At 53.3% G+C, this 17,235-nt stretch overlaps 1 protein-coding gene across 2 annotated transcripts in view; it reads left to right on the forward strand.

Annotated features, from left to right (window-relative positions):
* Window positions 1–9,791: 9,791 nt before the first annotated feature.
* Window positions 9,792–17,235, forward strand: part of SUPT6H (SPT6 homolog, histone chaperone and transcription elongation factor) — a 32,037-nt gene continuing 24,593 nt past the window's right edge. Inside the window, exons 1-9 of one of the 2 annotated variants that reach the window (XM_073315813.2) lie at window positions 9,792–10,089; window positions 11,206–11,364; window positions 11,572–11,642; window positions 12,088–12,283; window positions 12,991–13,075; window positions 13,955–14,228; window positions 15,571–15,672; window positions 16,323–16,439; window positions 17,030–17,119. In XM_073315813.2, coding sequence (XP_073171914.1) covers window positions 9,984–10,089; window positions 11,206–11,364; window positions 11,572–11,642; window positions 12,088–12,283; window positions 12,991–13,075; window positions 13,955–14,228; window positions 15,571–15,672; window positions 16,323–16,439; window positions 17,030–17,119 — 1,200 coding nt within the window. In that variant the 5' untranslated portion in view covers window positions 9,792–9,983. The remainder of the gene's footprint in view (window positions 10,090–11,205; window positions 11,365–11,571; window positions 11,643–12,087; window positions 12,284–12,990; window positions 13,076–13,954; window positions 14,229–15,570; window positions 15,673–16,322; window positions 16,440–17,029; window positions 17,120–17,235) is intronic. The other variant, XM_073315812.2, reaches the window with a different exon arrangement.

A 17,235-nucleotide genomic window follows, 5' to 3' on the forward strand; every position in this document is an offset into this window, starting at 1 on the left:
ACGCGCTATCTCAGAGTGCGGCGTCACTGCGCGCGCGGCAGCGGCGGGCGGTGGGGAGGGTCCTCCTGGGCCGCCGCCCCGTGCCCCTGCCGCCCCCCCCGCTTTCCTATCGCCCCCCCGCCGCCCTCTCCTCCCCGCCGCCCCCTCCCTTTCCTATCGCCCCCCCCGCCGCCCTCTCCTCCCCGCCGCCCCCCGCTTTCCTATCGCCCCCCCGCCGCCCCCCCCGCTTTCCTATCGCCCCCCCGCCGCCTCTCCTCCCCCGCCCCCCCCCCCGCTTTCCTATCGCCGCCCCCCCGCCGCCCCCCCCGCTTTCCTATCGCCCCCCCGCCGCCCCCCCCCGCTTTCCTATCGCCCCCCGCCGCTCCCTCCCTTTCTACGCCCCCCGCCGCCCTCTCCCCCCGCCGCCCCCGTTTCCTATCGCCGCCCCCCCGCCGCCCCCCCGCTTTCCTATCGCGCCCCCCGCCGCCCCCGCTTTCCTATCGCCCCCCCGCGCCCCCTCCCTTTCTATCGCCCCCCCGCCCGCCCTCTCCCCCGCCGCCCCCCCCGCTTTCCTATCGCCGCCCCCCCGCCGCCCCCCCCGCTTTCCTATCGCCGCCCCCCGCCGCCCCCCCCGCTTCCTATCGCCGCCCCCCCGCCGCCCCCCCCGCTTTCCTATCGCCGCCCCCCTGCCGCCCCCCCCGCTTTCCTATCGCCCCCCCCGCCGCCCTCTCCTCCCCGCCGCCCCCCCCGCTTTCCTATCGCCCCCCCGCCGCCCTCTCCTCCCCCGCGCCCCCCCCGCTTTCCTATCGCCCCCCCCGCCGCCCTCTCCTCCCCGCCGCCCCCTCCCTTTCCTATCGCCCCCCGCCGCCCTCTCCTCCCCGCCGCCCCCTCCCTTTCCTATCGCCCCCCCGCGCCCTCTCCTCCCCGCCCCCCCCGCTTTCCTATCGCCCCCCGCCGCCCCCCTCCCTTTCCAATCGCCGCCCCCCGCCGCCCTCTCTCCCCGCCGCCCCCCCCGCTTTCCTATCGCCGCCCCCCCCGCCGCCCCCCCCGCTTTCCTATCGCCGCCCCCCCGCCGCCCCCCCCGCTTTCCTATCGCCGCCCCCCCGCCGCCCCCCCCGCTTTCCTATCGCCCCCCGCCGCCCTCTCCTCCCCGCCGCCCCCTCCCTTTCCTATCGCCGCCCCCCCGCCGCCCTCTCCTCCCCGCCCCCCCGCTTTCCTATCGCCCCCCCGCCGCCCCCCCCCGCTTTCCTATCGCCCCCCCGCCGCCCCCCCGCTTTCCTATCGCCCCCCCGCCGCCCCCCGCTTTCCTATCGCCCCCCCGCCGCCCCCCCGCTTTCCTATCGCCCCCCCGCCGCCCCCCCGCTTTCCTATCGCCCCCCCGCCGCCCCCCCGCTTTCCTATCGCCCCCCCGCCGCCCCCCCGCTTTCCTATCGCCCCCCCGCCCGCCCCCCCGCTTTCCTATCGCCCCCCGCCGCCCCCCCGCTTTCCTATCGCCCCCCCGCCGCCCCCCCGCTTTCCTATCGCCCCCCCGCCGCCCCCCCGCTTTCCTATCGCCCCCCCGCCGCCCCCCCGCTTTCCTATCGCCCCCCCCGCCGCCCCCCCGCTTTCCTATCGCCCCCCCGCCGCCCCCCCCGCTTTCCTATCGCCCCCCCGCCGCCCCCCCGCTTTCCTATCGCCCCCCCGCCGCCCCCCCGCTTTCCTATCGCCCCCCCGCCGCCCCCCCGCTTTCCTATCGCCCCCCCGCCGCCCCCCGCTTTCCTATCGCCCCCCCCGCTTTCCTATCGCCCCCCCGCCGCCCTCTCCCTTTCCTATCGCCCCCCCCGCCGCCCTCTCTTCCTCCCCGCCGCCCCCCCGCTTTCCTATCGCCCCCCCCGCCGCCCTCTCCTCCCCGCCGCCCCCCCGCTTTCCTATCGCCCCCCCGCCGCCCTCTCCTCCCCGCCGCCCCCTCCCTTTCCTATCGCCCCGCCCCCGCCGCCCTCCTCTCTCCCCGCCGCCCCCTCCCTTTCTGCCGCCCCCCCGCCGCCCTCTCCTCCCCGCCGCCCCCTCCCTTTCCTATCGCCCCCCCGCCGCCCCCTCCCTTTCCTATCGCCGCCCCCCTCCCTTTCCTATCGCCGCCCCCCTCCCTTTCCTATCGCCGCCCCTCCCTTTCCTATCGCCGCCCCCTCCCTTTCCTATCGCCGCCCCCTCCCTTTCCTATCGCCGCCCCCTCCCTTTCCTATCGCCGCCCCCCCCGCTTTCCTATCGCCGCCCCCCCGCTTCCTATCGCCGCCCCCCCGCTTTCCTATCGCCGCCCCCCCTCCCTTTCCTATCGCCGCCCCCCCTCCCTTTCCTATCGCCGCCCCCTCCCTTTCCTATCGCCCGCCCCCCCCCGCTTTCCTATCGCCGCTCTCCCCCCCCCCACCGCTCCCTCCCTTTCCTATCGCCCCCCCCCGCCGCCCTCTTCCCTTTCCTATCGCCGCCCCCCGCCCCCTCCTTTGCTATCCCCCCCGCTGCCCTCTCCTCGCCTCCGCCCTCTTCCTTCCCTTCCTATCGCCCCCCCCGCCGCCCTCTTCCCTTTCCTATCGCCCCCCCCGCCGCCCTCTTCCCTTTCCTATCGCCCCCCCGCCGCCCTCTCCTCCCCCGCCGCCCCCTTCCCTTTCCTATCGCCGCCCCCTCCTGCCCCCTCCCTTTGCTATCTCCCCCGCCGCCCTCTCCTCCCCCGCCGCCCTCTTCCCTTTGCTATCGTCCCCCCCGCCCCCCCTCTTCCTTTTCCTCCTCACTGTCCCATCTTTCCACCATCTCTGCTACCCCCTTCCCCCACCTCAGCACGCTCTCCCGCGCGCCCCGTCACCCTCCTCGGCTACCCCGTTCCCACAGCCCGCGTGTGGCCATCGGCAGCGTTGGGTCTCTGTACGAATGGCCACCACACACCGGTAGCCCTGGGAATGCTGCAAAGACGGGACTGCAGCAGCTCTTCGCCCCGGGGGGAAACGCTGGGGTGTATTGGGGTGTCCCGGGGGGAAACGCTGGGGTGTATTGGGGTGTTTGGTGGGGAAATGAAAAGGCACCCGGAGCTGCAATGGTGACTCACCTTTCCCTGGGTTAGAGGCCTGCATGCTTCTCCGCCTGCTGCACATGGAGCTGAGAGAACCTGTTTTCCAGGTACTGGGCAACAAAATCTGAGTCATGGCTGTAAGCAGCAATGAGGGCTTCTGCATCAGCTTCATGCGACCTCTCTGTCCACCTTTCATTCCAAAGGATGCCAGGGCACTTCATCACTGCGCAGTAGGGTACCAGCATTGCTGTGGATGGATGTCACCCGACCCAAAAGGGAACGGGAAACAACAACTCGGGGACAAACCTCTCCCCTTACAAAAAGGGCCTTGTGGTCTTTAACATTAGCAGAGAGGTTCTGTCTTTTAAGGCAGTGGTTCTCAACCAGCGTACTCAGAGGTCTTCCAGGGGGTACATCAGCTCCTCTAGATATTTGCCAAGTTTTACAACAGGCTACGTAGAAAGCACTAGCAAACTCAGTACAAACAAAAATTTCATACAGACGACGATTTGTTTATACTGCTCTATATACTGTACACTGCAGTGTAACTACAATAGTTATATTCCAATTAATTTATTTTATAACGATATGGTGAAAACGAGAAACTCAGCCATTTTTCAGTAATAGTGTGGCTGTGAGACTTTTTTATGTTTTTTGTCTGATTTTGTAAGCAAGTAGTTTTTAAGTGAGGTGAAACTTGGGGATACGCAAGACAAATCAGACTCCTGAAAGGGATACAGTAGTCTGGAAAGGTTGAGAGCCACTGTTTTAAGGCATTACCCTAAGGGACCCACAGATTAACCCTGTGTTACTGAACTTATGTTTGGATACAGAGTTGAGTTGCTCTTGTTCTGATTTGAACCTTTGGTTCCAGAGACTCTAGGTGTTTAAAACTTGCTGCGGAGACCTTTGCACTCTCCCCTGCAGGAGCTTCATGCGACCTCTCTGTCCACCTTTCATCCCAAAGAATCCCATGGCACTTCATCACTGCGCAGTAGGGTACCGCCATTGGTGGGGATGGATCCCCAAATAATACCCTGAGTTGCTGAGCACTGCTAAGTGTTTCCTTCGTATTCTGTTGCTTGGATATTTGTAGTTACAAATAGCTAGTTTTCAAAAAACATTAATTCCACTCATTATACCAAATAACTAAAATTTGGCTACCCTCAGAACCCACAGTGGTACAATTAGGTAATAGTCCAAAGGTTTGTCAGTGACTTGGAAGGACCGATCGATAATACAGGTACTACTAGCAGCCAGATGTGTGATAGCTTGTTTTTGGAAAAGGACCAATCCCCCAATATTAGTATCTTAGAGAAACAAGGAATATGGTATTGCAATGGGGAAATGGCAGTTTTGTATTAGGATCAAGCACATTTTACAGTGTAAGGTTACTGTATATGGAGTCTGAACAACATAAATATCCAGATAACACTATGAGTTTGGTCAAACAAATGAGTCTTTTGAAGGTAATCAATCCTAGGGAATAGGCAGAAGTGGAGGAGAGCCAGGGGACCCATACAAGGGGGGACACACAGCAGCTGGGTATGCTGTACATGATTCATACAAAGAAAAATAACAGAAAAAGGGGACATTTCTGGCCACCGCACACTGGAAGTCAGAGTCACTGTTCATATTTGGATAATATGTGCTGGGGACTGTGGCCTAAACTTCTAAAGTGGTATTTGTGTTGTTGCTGGGTAGAGGTCTGAGGCCCCCAGGCCCCTGGAGTCTTTGCGTTTAAATAAAGTGGAATTAGAATGTGAGCTGGGAGTTATGAATAAGATTGATCATACTTGTGTGGCAATATGAATTTACTAGGTCAGTGTTAATAGGGATCTGTATAATTTAAATAATTACATCTTTTCAGGTCAGATATGTTGATGAAAAAGTATTTATTTAAACTACTGACCGACTCTGAAAATCATAAGCTCCCTTAGGAGAAGTGCCTTTTATTTTTTAACCTGATAAGGTGATTTGAAGCAGGAGCCACTTAGATGGAGTTTGCCCTGGCAATTGCCTGTAGTGGGTTATAGGCAATTGCCAGTTGACTATCAGGATGAAATTTCTGCTGTCACTACATTTTGTTGGAATAATATTGTGGTGTTTCCACAGGCTAGAGCCAGCCTGAGTGGCAGAGTGGTATTTGTGATCTCACTCTTGGATTTCCTGGCATTGCAATCTGAGGATTAAATGTATGGAGGGTGGAGTGGTGATAGGGTCATTTAGATTTTGTAATAAAGACCAAGAATTGCAAAATCTAAACTAGAAATCTGTACTGGTGTTTGGGTAGTACCTGCAGGCTCATAGTGGTAGGCACTCTACACACCCGCTGAGATATGATCCCTGATCGGAGCTGCTTATAGTCACAATAGACACAGGGTGGGAATAACAGGTAGAGATTCACATTCCAATTTAAAAACAATGAGGAGGACTTGTGGCACCTTAGAGACTAACAAATACCTTTGGGCATAAACTTTCTTTGTTTTTGCTGATACAGACTAACCCGGCTACCACTCTGATTCCAATTTAAATAAATCTTGTTTGATTTTGAGCATTGCCCTGCAGTTAATTGCCCTTGAAGGGTATTTTTGTCCAAGGTACTGGTCTGGGTGCGCCATGGTGCTTCAGTGTGATGCTTTCATAGGGTTTAAGGCCAGAAGTGACCATTGTGATCAGCTAGTCCAGGATTTCTCAACCTTTTTGATACTAGGGCCTCTCTTTAGCGCCATCTTGTGGAGCTGCACATACACACATGCCCTTTTCTGGTAGCTGTTTAAATACAATGACTAAGGCATACCTCTTCCACTGAACGCATCCGATGAAGTGACCTGTAGCTCACGAAAGCTTATGCTCAAATAAATTGGTTAGTCTCTAAGGTGCCACTAGTCCTCCTTTTTTTTTTCTTTTTATCTCTTCCTTGTGAGTCTGAGTGGTGTATGCCCCCACCGTGTACTCTGGCATTATTTTTCTTTCCTGAAGCCTAGATTGGCTTTTTCTCTCTTCTCCAGCAATATTTACATTCTGAAGCTGTTTCTGTAATGGAGTGGCTTCTGGCCAAGAGGAGTGTCGTCTTTTTGAGGAAGGAGACATCATCTTAGCTATGCAAATACCGAAGGTTATGCTGTCCTGTCCCGTCCCCCACTTCTCTCCTGTCCCCCACGTCATAGCCCCCATCCTCCAGGCAGAGGAGGCGTAGCTGAGATGTTCCCGGGACCTCTCGCCTCTGCTGCTTTGCTCTCCCAGAACAAGGCACTGTGAAGTGAGAGAAAACGCCAGTGTGCTGATATCTGTGCCTGTAACATTCTGACTCTCTGCAGTGACTCACTAGTCACAATATTGGTATGTTTTTGTCCATGGGTTAACTTCCGCAGAAACATTTGTGTACAGTATTTGCAGAGCTGTGTCTGCCACAGCACTCATGTCCATGTGTGTTTCGTTAAGCAACTAGGAGATTGCTGGGTCGCTCGCATTAGTGGCTGGTCTTGTACAGGTGTTTCAGCACTGAAAGCAGCAATGGCCAAAGCGATTCACACAGGCCTTATTGGATATCCTGGCTTTCTTCTCCTAAACAGAGATGTAACCCACAGCATGTGATGATCTTGCTTGAGCTGAATGGCCTGATCTTAGTTAGCAAGACCCATAATCTCTGCATTAAAGGCAAGGGTAGCTGCTATCTGCTTTGTTTTATTCCAGTTAAGGGCAACTTGTGGGTTCTGGAAAGTTGTCAGGGTGGTCTTGATCTGAGCAGAATATGAATGCCCCCGGCCCAGCCTTGTGTTGCTTTATGATGAGAGAAGGGTGGGTTCTGTATGGGTCTCAAGGCAGGGGACTGGCATTTTCCATTACCAGCTGTCTAACTTCACAGTGCTGCAAAGTGCTGTTTCAAACTCTCAGTAAGAAGTGACATAACGGATATTCACAAACTGCCTAGGCAGGGTGTTAAAGTAACCAAATGCATTTGCTAAAATAAGACAGGAAAAATTAACCTGTATTCAGTGCTAAGGAAGGTCCTATTGATGTCTCGCTATGGTATTAGAGTAACTTCAATCTCAAGACTTCCACATCCAGCAGATTACTGGTACACCACAAACAGTGACTTTAAATAAATGATTAGGTTTAGTCACACACCTCCACAAACACTAGCCAAGTATTTCTGTACTTAGTTACCTTGCTGCATTCCTGTTACCTTTAGCCAGCTCACATAACTCTTTACCAAGTGTACGATAGCATCCTGGTCATGGGTTTCCGGTGCTGTGAGCGCTCTTTGCAGCAAGGGAGGCCTGCAGTAAAGATAATTAGCCTCAGGAGTGTCCACAAATGTAATTGTGGGGCCTAGAGGCCTGTCCCTATGTCGGATTAGACGCAGTTTTGCACATTTCCACAGGATTCTCTAGTATTTCAACATTCCCCAGTGACAGGCAACTCTGTGCCACCCAGTCTCCAGCACACTCCCGCTTGCCATTTGACATGGCATCCAGTGGGATTTCAGTACTAGTTTGAATGAATTTCCATACTCAAGGCAGAGTGGAGGCTGCTGTATTAGTATATATCTGATTCCACATCTCCATGGCAATAGCCATGCTCAGTTCTAGTTCCCATGCTAATTAATCTCTGCTTACTGCCATTCACACTGTTTTTAGAGTAGATGATGCTGGAGCTGGAAATAGCCAAATATCTCTAAATGAGTGGCTATTTTGGAACTGGGTGCAAGAGTGCATCCAGAAAATGAACTGCTACTTCTCAGTTGTAGTGCTTCAGCTCACTAGACAAACTCGAATGGAAATGTGCAGAAGGTGATGATGTATGTGGAAGCTGCTGGAACATGCAGTGAGAAGTTTGGGCTCAGAATGAAAAGTTAGAACAGACAGAAGGTTGTGGCATGCTGCAGAGTTGAGGGGGGCAATTCTGCCATCTTCGCAGCTGTCTTAAAAGGGTCAGTTCTGGGCAGAGGGGGTGAGGCTGTTCTACTTAGAAACTTAAATGTGTAAAAGCCGTTCGGCCTGCTGTTGCTTGTTTTTGTAATTGTTTGTATTTCAAGAGGCACTTACGAGCAGATACACCGGAGAACTGTTTGTGGTTGGTTGATACACACCTACATGCAGAAGTAGGGATGTTGGTAATGTGATACATGATACTGCTGTATTATAGTGTTACACAGTTCATCTGAGGTAGTTGGTTCAATAGCCATGTACAAAGGCATATTTAGATGTTTGTGGCCTTACCATCTGGGAGAGCAGCTCAAGCAGATATCATAGGGATTGTGTGTGTGTCATTGCTAGAAATACAGATGCTGGGGAGGAGATATTCTGTACAAGTATCGGTATATGAGTGGCAGGCTGATGACTGGCCAGGAGGTGGAGTGATGTCATTCTAGCCCGGGGCAGCTGCTATTTGTCCATCTCTAGTATGTTGTAGAGGGAGTGCTGGCTCGAGCCCAGGAGTCCCCAGATAGCTTTGGGATTGTAGAATCTGAGCGGTGAGCTGCTCATCTCTTTAATGTCATGTCTTGTCTTTACCATATCTCTGCTGTGAGATTTCCTTTTGTGAGACATAGGCTGATGCATTTCCTTGCAGCTTTTAATGTGTGATGGTTTGGGTAGGACCTCCAGGGATAGCCTAGGTCGTGGTCTTATCGAGGAGAAGGCCCAAGATTTGCTGTAAGCAGCCATGTTGGTGCAATCGGAATGTCTAGACTTGGGGGCAGCCCCAGCAGCTAGATGGGGATGTGATTTGCCCATATCCCAAGCCAACAAAGTCAGATTGTCTTGTGTGTGATTCCCTTCCACTGGCTATCATTGGGCAGGAGGGTGGTGGTGCTTTGTGAGCATTCTGGAATTCGTTTGCCCAGGTATCGTTCCCTAGGGGGCCATGGAATTCTGCTTCTCATAGTTTTTTACATGTATGCATCGTATCTATTTCAACACTGAGTTTGGAGATTAGTGCTTTAGATCTTCCTCTTCATCTAACCTTTCTCAATCCATCTCCAGAGGCAGTGTCTGGTCTGCCTCCACACCAGGGTGCTAGCTGGAAGAATTATCAAATCGTCCTGTTGTTTCAGTGTTACTTTGCGAAGCAGTGAGTCAATTGGGAATGATGGTGAGTTGTAAAGCCACAAGTTCAAAGGAAACAAAAATAGTAAATCCAAACCACCACTATGTACATGTGGTTTGCCCTTGTGCTGACCTTGACTCTCCCTTTGCTTCCAGAAGCCACATTCTAATGCAGTGGCAGTCAAAGGGTCTGGATCCTGGAAACAAATCTTAAAAGTCCTCGTCTAGTGCCTTCATTTCAATCCTACCACTGAGTCCTTTTACTGTTCTCTGGCAATCCGTAAACATTCTAATCCAGAGCAGGGTTATTGTGATGCTGTGTAACTGTCATGCTTTGTCACATTCAGGCTCCTAGTGCATTCTGTCCTCTGAGGCCCTCTCCTGTAGTAAGTTTGCCATCTTTGGCTCCTGGAGCTCTGTGAACAAGGTGCTACCTTGTTTGTCTAGGCTGGTAAGCAGCCAGTCAGCAATATACCCTATCAGGCTTCTCTAGCTTTTATTTCATTAGCCAAGTGTGACGTTTAATCCTGTTAAAACCTTCGCTGAGGTTGTATACCTAATAGGTTTCTGGGCAGCGATCAAGTGGTGCTGCTTTTCTGGATGCGACAGGAGCTCAGCTCTGTAATGATGGTTGCTCCTGTGATTTGGCTGCTCACTCAGACCAGGTTAAAAGCCTCTAGAAGCTCTGGGCTGCTGTCTGATTTGCACAGTCCTTGGCAACTGGTGCATTCATGCAGGATGGATTATGCGTAATTCAGGGGGCTTCATAAATGGTTTGAAATCCTGTTGCCTTAACTCTCTCTCTGTATTTGTGACTCCTCGGAGTACATTGTTTTTTGCTTCCTTGGCTGGTTGTAAGTGGGATTTCATGTTTGCCAGGTAGTTCTCTGTGGAGCGGGGTGTGAGAAGCCGGAGCCATGTCTGATTTTGTAGAGAGTGAGGCTGAGGAGTCGGAGGAGGAATACAACGATGATGGGGAGGTTGTTCCGAGAGTAAACAAGAAATTTGTGGAAGAGGAAGATGGTGAGTTTGCTTGTCTGTCATCACGCTCATCTGCTTCAGCGCTCTCAACATGCCCTGAGGAGTCATGGCGGCTCTTCCATGTTTCAGTGCGTAGCAAGGTTCCTTCTCATCACTGCGGGGCGGAGGGTTGCGGTGTGAACTATATCCTGCCACCAGGCCATATAAGGCAGCACTCTCCTGAGAAACAGACACACAAGTGTGTCCTGTGCTGACTGGGAAATCTTGTCTCCATGGAGAAAACTGCCAGTAGAACTCTACGGGTATAGATACACCACCGTCCTAAGGGAAGTACTTAGTCTGTAGTAGGAGCGGCCACATGCGGCGTTATGCTGCTATAGTTTTGTCGGTAAATTTCCCCGTGTAAATAAGCCCTTAGTGCTTTTTTATTTAAAGGATTTGATCCCTAGTTATCCTGTTTAGCATCCTATATCTGTGGGGAACACATGACAAAGCCATGGCGTAATGAGTATAGGAGGGCAGGCTCTAGACAGTCCCATACAATGTTTTAGTGCTTTTCTTCCTCAAAGCACTTGGAAGCGTATTTTCTATTCCCAAGCACCAAATCACCTGCCATCAACATCTAGAGCCACCTGATGCTACCCAATAAAGCAAAGGAATTCCCCAGACACACACGCAGCCCCTCCATTTCCTCTGCAGAGAGAGCTGCTCCAGTGAGCAGGCCTTGGAGCCAGCTGGGAAGGTCCATGAACTTGAGCTTTGTTTGAGGGGGAAGAGCGGCGGTTCCAGAGTCTCTGGCCTTCTGCTCGTTGCAGCCTGCCTCCACGGTTCAGATGGACAGAGCTAGAGGCAGTCAGCTAGGGTAACCCAGCTGCTCGCTGGAGACTAATATTCACTTCAGCGCCGCAAAATTGTTTCAGTAATGAGACCTGCTTGTAATTCTGTTCTCAATGCAGACAGAGCCCAGTAAGGCTGTTGAAATGCTGGGCTTTTGACTTGGGCAGGAGTCTGCTTTGAGTGCGGGTTGAAAGAGTTTAATTCTGTGACACCCCGGACCCCCATGGATAAGCTGAGAGAGGAGCTCATTGCAAATAACCTAGAATAGTCTGGGTGAAGTGTCCTGAGCCCCTCTAAAACTTGTATTACTGCCCATTTCAGATGAAGAAGAGGAGGAGGAGAATCTTGATGATCAAGATGAGCAGGGGAACCTAAAGGGATTCATTAATGATGATGATGATGAGGAAGAGGAGGAGGAGGAAGAAGCAAGCGACTCTGGTGATTCGGAGGACGATGTTGGCCACAAAAAGAGAAAACGCAGTAAGTTGTGTAAGCTTGGCTCTGCAGCAGGCAGTGCGGTGCAGTACATACAAACACACGTGTCCTGCTGGAGCTGCGGAATGGGGAACGGGCTTCTCCTTGTCCTCCCAGGGTCTGATGCCTGAGCAATAATGGGGTTAGCTCAGTCTCTGTGCTGTGCACTGACCAGTAATGGGGAGTTAACCTGTCCCTGCTCTCTCCTGCCAGCTTTCGACGACCGTCTGGAGGATGACGATTTTGACCTCATTGAAGAGAATTTGGGTGTTAAAGTCAAAAGAGTGAGTTCTTTTTTCAGGCCAATATTTTGCATGGCGAGCTGGGACCTGGACTTGGGTTAGTAAGTAAGAGGGGGAAGGTGGGGCTGGAAAGTTGAGCCCAGCATGGGTGTGTTATGTGCATTGCTATATGAGCACTTCTGCAGTGTGGAAGTCAAGGACAGCCATGGAGGCCAGGCCTTCAGTTCTCCCAGCCCAAGGGTGAGTGCGGGGGTGTTGGGAAGGTAGAGTTGTGGCCCTCAGAGTGATAGGCAGGGCTTTGACCAGGCCCGGGGAGGTTCTGCACACATGATGGAAGGCACTGGTGTGCTGGTGCTCCCCATGGTTGGGACACGTTGCCGTGGGGTAGGGAGTGTTCATAAGGGTGGAGAGGGCTCTGGTAGAGAACAAGCCGCATTTATGTGCTGTCTGTGATGACAAGGACCTTATGATTACTTCACTCTTGTAGCAAAAATTCAGGCGTGTGCGAAAAATGTCAGATGATGAGGATGATGAAGAGGAGGATTATGGGAAGGAGGAACATGAGAAGGAAGCCATTGCTGAAGAAATCTTCCAGGATGGAGAAGGGGAAGAGGGGGGCGAGGCTGTTGATGCTCCCATAGCTCCCCCAGAAGAAGAGGAAGAGGATGAGGAAGATGAATCTGGTAGGCATCAGTGGCCTATTGCTTCAAGTGCTTTCACTCCCTGCACTTCAGGCCTTGTACGTATGGAGGCTTTGTCTGTGCCCCGTGTTTGGGTGGAGGAACTGATTGCTTCCAGGGTGGGAGTGAACTTGCTGCTGTTTGTGCTCTGCACCCACCTCCCAAACCAAGTGTACAGCCATGGGGTACAGATGTGGCCAGGCTGTGGCTAGGGAAGAGAGTTGTTTAGAGTTGCTGTTCTTCTGGCCTCACTTGCCCCCAGAATGGTGGTAGTGACAGCTTCAAATGAAGGGAGCAGACTACCTGTCTCTGGGCATTTGATCGCCCAACTTCTGAGCCGTTAGGCCCCGCTGCTGCCGGAAGTCCTCCCTTAGGCAGCAGCCCAACATCACTGGCCAGCGGGAGGGGATGGACTGCAAGTATTCCTTCCATTTAACCCAGTGACTGATGTCCCCCAGTGAGGCTTTCTTTGGCTGTGGTGGCTTTGCCTTGCAAAGCTCTCTTCATCTTTGGGAGTGTGGGCTTAGCGCTGGCTGATCCCTGTAGCTCGAGGGGTTAGAACTTCCCTGGCAGGCACCTGTATGGTATGGGTGGCTTGGCTAAGTTAGCACCCAACAATAGCTGAAACCTGTAGCAGAGGCTTGTCTCCGTGGCTGCCTGCGTACGCACTGTCAGAGCTCTGCATAGCCTAAACTCCGTTCTGTGTCCAGACATCGACGACTTCATTGTGGATGATGATGGGCAACCTCTGAAGAAGCCAAAGTGGCGGAAGAAGCTCCCTGGCTACACGGATGCGTAAGTAGAAACAGAGGTTTGTGGGGAGGCTGCTCAGTTTCCTCAGCTCTCACAATGGCAGTCTGGCCTATTCCTCCCTGTCCCCATGTCATCACATTGGGACCCTCCTAGGGAAACCAAGCTAAGATGAAATCCAGGGCCTAGAGCAGGAGTGACTTTGTGAAGTGCCAAATCTCCCCTCCCTTGCAGAAGATTTCCCCTTTTTGCAGGGACGCTGACCAGTCCTTTAGCAGTGGCATCCCCTTGCCTCCCTGAGCCAGACCCATCCCTTATCTGCATCCTCCTGTCCGAACTGGAACCTCGGGAGTGCCGTTCCTACTCATGTCACCCAGTGCTGGGGCGAGGCACTCCCTCTGCCTGTCACTTTCCCAGTTCCCTCTGAGAGCACGGCAGTCATTCTGGGCCTGAGGGCTCCTCTCTCAGGGATAGTGCTGCGGAGAGTACCAGTTGTTTAGCTGGTCTGGAGAAAGTGTTAGCTTCCACTGCTCTGGGCAGACTTGTGTTAGTTCCACCAGGTTTATTTCCCTGCTTCCTGAAAAGGGCATTGGGGGAAACGCCTCTGGTAAATGAGAAGTCCCTGTCTGTCATTGGGCCCTGGCCATCACAGGGCAGTTCTATAGTGCCCACGCTTTTCCTGGGAGGGGACAAGGTCTCCCTTCTAACGATCTTGGGAGCAAGTTAATTGGAAATTGATTAGATACGTCTTCTTTCCGCACAAAGCAGCATGTGCTGTGAGTGAAGCTTCATGAGCTGTGTACATATCCAACCCGTTTCCTGCCATGCTCGACTAGACATGAGCACAGGTGCCATGGTACACTCACCCAGCGAGAAGGGTTTTCAGGTAACTTGGGGGTTAATGAAGTTTTGTCTCGCCCCCAGTGCTTTGCAAGAGGCTCAGGAAATCTTCGGAGTGGACTTTGACTATGATGAATTTGAGAAGTACAATGAGTATGATGAGGAGCTGGAGGAGGAATATGAGTACGAGGATGAGGAGGCTGAAGGGGAGATCCGTGTCCGACCCAAAAAGACTGCCAAGAAGCGCATCAGTCGACGTAGCATCTTTGAGATGTACGAGCCCAGTGAGCTGGAAAACAGTCACCTGACAGACCAAGACAATGAGATCCGCGTGACCGACATGCCAGAGAGGTTCCAGGTGAGGGTTCCATGCTGCTGAGAGGGCCTCCTGGCCGCCAGGGAGAGCTGATGGCCTATAGTGCAGCTCTTTGGGGGTGTGGCCTGACTGTGGGATCGGATCCTTGTTCCCTTATCCCTGTGTGCTGGTGCTGAAAAGGCAGGATGGGAGCTGCAGTGGGTTTTTCCTTGGCCACTGGATGCCTGTGTTGCCCATGTGGTGTGAAGTACAGTTCCCCAGCTGCCAGCCAGCTACGCCCAGATGTCCCTGGTGCTGGATCCCATCCATTACGGCTCTTCCTCATGAGAATGGAGATTAAAAAGGGGGGAGAGAGAGAGAGAGAGCTAGGACTTTCCAGACTTGTCTGTACCCCAGCCTATCTAATGCAGGACATTTCTCACAAGACATTTTCTGGTGCTTAATATAACCTCCTCTTCAATGACCCTAGCCATGAAATTGGCGCTTTCGCTACGTCCTGCAGTGAGTGTTCCATAGCCTGACATATCTCACACTGGGGAATTTTCCTGAGAGCCAGACTCAATTTTCCCTCTTTTAATTTCATCCCATTGCCCAAAGCCCTGACCCCCTTGGAACATTCAAAGTTCTCTGCCCTCCCCCACCCCCTGGGTGTTTGCATCCCTGAACCTTTGGCAGACATTTGTACCCACCCTCCTGGGAATGAAACGCGTGAAGCCGCTAGGGACCTTTTTCTTTTAAATATTGAATTTGAATTGGTTGTTTTTCTTCAAATCAGTGGGCCCTGCATGTGGGAGTGCCACGTTCTTCTTCTTGGGGGAAGAGTCATGGGGCCTAGCCAGACTTGTCGTGCCCTGCCACACGGTCATATTACAGGTGGACCAAGCCCGGGGATAGACGAGGTGGGGGAGATTAAATGCTCAGAGGAGCTGAGAGAGACAAGAATCTGATGGCACGGTCACTGGCGCTTTGTCATCTGTGCGGCTACTGCAGGGATAACGCTAACGTGGCCGGTGACTTTGAACAGGGCTAGACCCACGGGCTACAGAGTGGTTGGAATAGAAGAGGCCATGGCACAAGTGGTTTAGGAGCCTCTGGTTTGACTGGCAGTGGCACTTGTGCACCACTTGCAGAATTTTCTGCCAGTGATTCCCAGAAGAGCGAGCTGGTGGTGACCTAGCATGAAGCTGGGCACAGGTAGATCCCGGAGTCCAAAGATGCATGCTTTGAAAAGCTGCTGTCAAGAGAGCCCCTTGGGTGCAGGCATTTTTGAGACCTTCCAGGCATGTGTGGAATGAAAGGAATGGTTGTGGGCCCCTCAGAACCAATGTGTAATGCAAGCCACAGGTGATACGTGGCCCTCTCTTCACCCTGCCTTCCCACACAGCTGCGCTCCATCCCTGTGAAGAGTGCTGAAGATGATGAATTGGAGGAAGAAGCTGACTGGATCTACAGGAATGCCTTTGCCACACCTACCATCTCGCTGCAGGTAACAGGCTTCTCCTTGGACCCCAGGTCTGAGGTGACTACTGTTCTAACTCTCCAGCATGCTTTGCTTGGGGAAACTTCCTGGACTCTTCTTGGAGTGAGGTGGTACCTAATTTACTGGGACCCTTGATGTCTGGGTTCCTTACCTATCTAGTGGTGAAACTGGAAGAGGATGGGGGATAGGACACCGGAATTGTTTTTGCTCTGCCACTGATTCTCTCTGGCGTTGGGCAGGTCACTTTTGCAGCTGGCTCAGTTTCCCTCTGTGAATTGAAGGTGGTGATGCCTTGCTCAGGGGGCCCTGAGGCATTGTCATTCATAAAGCTCTTGAAGCAGTGCTGTGGGTATAGTGAGTATTATTAATCATCAGCTCTCAGTCACCTCCATCAGATGCTTCATCCGAACTGCACTTGAGCTGTAGCTCACGAAAGCTTATGCTCAAATAAATGTGTTAGTCTCTAAGGTGCCACAAGTCCTCCTTTTCTTTTTTCAGGGCTAGAATGATGCTTTGGGCTCTCAAACCAGTATCTGTTAATTGGGGACATCATGTTCCCTTTGGCTGGGCCTGTCTCCCCATTGACCAGGCCGGCCTGCCCAGCGTCCTGGGGAAGGGGCTGTGGGAAGCGCTAGACATGATATTCCCTCTTTCAGGAAAGTTCTGATTACTTGGACCGGGGCCAGGCCAGTAGCAGCTTCAGCCGCAAGGGGCCCAGCACCATACAGAAGATTAAAGAAGCCCTGAATTTCATGAGAAATCAGCACTTTGAGGTAACTCACAATTCTGCAGAAGGGTTGGGAGCAAGGGTCTAAGCTAGTTTTCTTGGAATGTGAAGGATTAATGCAGCAGCTGCCAATGTACTGGGGCCAATGGAAAGCGTTCACGTGGGCCAGCACGGGCAGGGACAGCACCGGGTGACTTGCTTTGAGCGCACCTGGCCTTGCAGGAGCCAGAGCATCTGCAGGGGAAGGCTGGATGAAGATTCTGTAGTTAAGAGGTGGGACGAAGGGGTAAATAGTGACTCAAACTCCAGGGGCTGTAATCTGTAATCCACACTCACCTCAGCCCAGGCTGTCACCTGCACTGCTACCTAGAGACTGAGAGCCCCTTTGGTTTACTTTTGTGGGAGTGGAGATGGAGGGCAATGTCTGGGGCTGTCAGAGTCCCGCACATTGGGGTTGGACTAAATACGCTGCCATAGCAAGGCAGGAAAGGGCAGCTCCACACAGCCCTTGTGTGCTGCAGTCCCGGAAGCTTTTCCTCCCCACCATCTGGGGTAACTGCATTTCTCTGCACTCCTGACTGCCAGTAGTAGGTCTGTCCTTGAAGGGGGCACTGATGGGTCTCATTTCTCACCTAGGTCCCATTCATTGCCTTCTACCGAAAGGAGTATGTAGAGCCGGAGCTGCACATCAATGACCTCTGGAGGGTCTGGCAGTGGGATGAAAAGGTGAGGGGCAAGGGATTTGCTCTAGAATGCTGCTTGCCTGAGACTTCAGCAGAAGCATTGCATTCCCCACCCATTGTTAGTTCATCAGCAGCTAGGCCATGTCTCTGACCCCCAAG

The sequence above is a fragment of the Lepidochelys kempii genome, chromosome 17 (genome assembly GCF_965140285.1).
Source record: "Lepidochelys kempii isolate rLepKem1 chromosome 17, rLepKem1.hap1, whole genome shotgun sequence".
Classification (NCBI taxonomy): Eukaryota; Metazoa; Chordata; order Testudines; family Cheloniidae; genus Lepidochelys; species Lepidochelys kempii.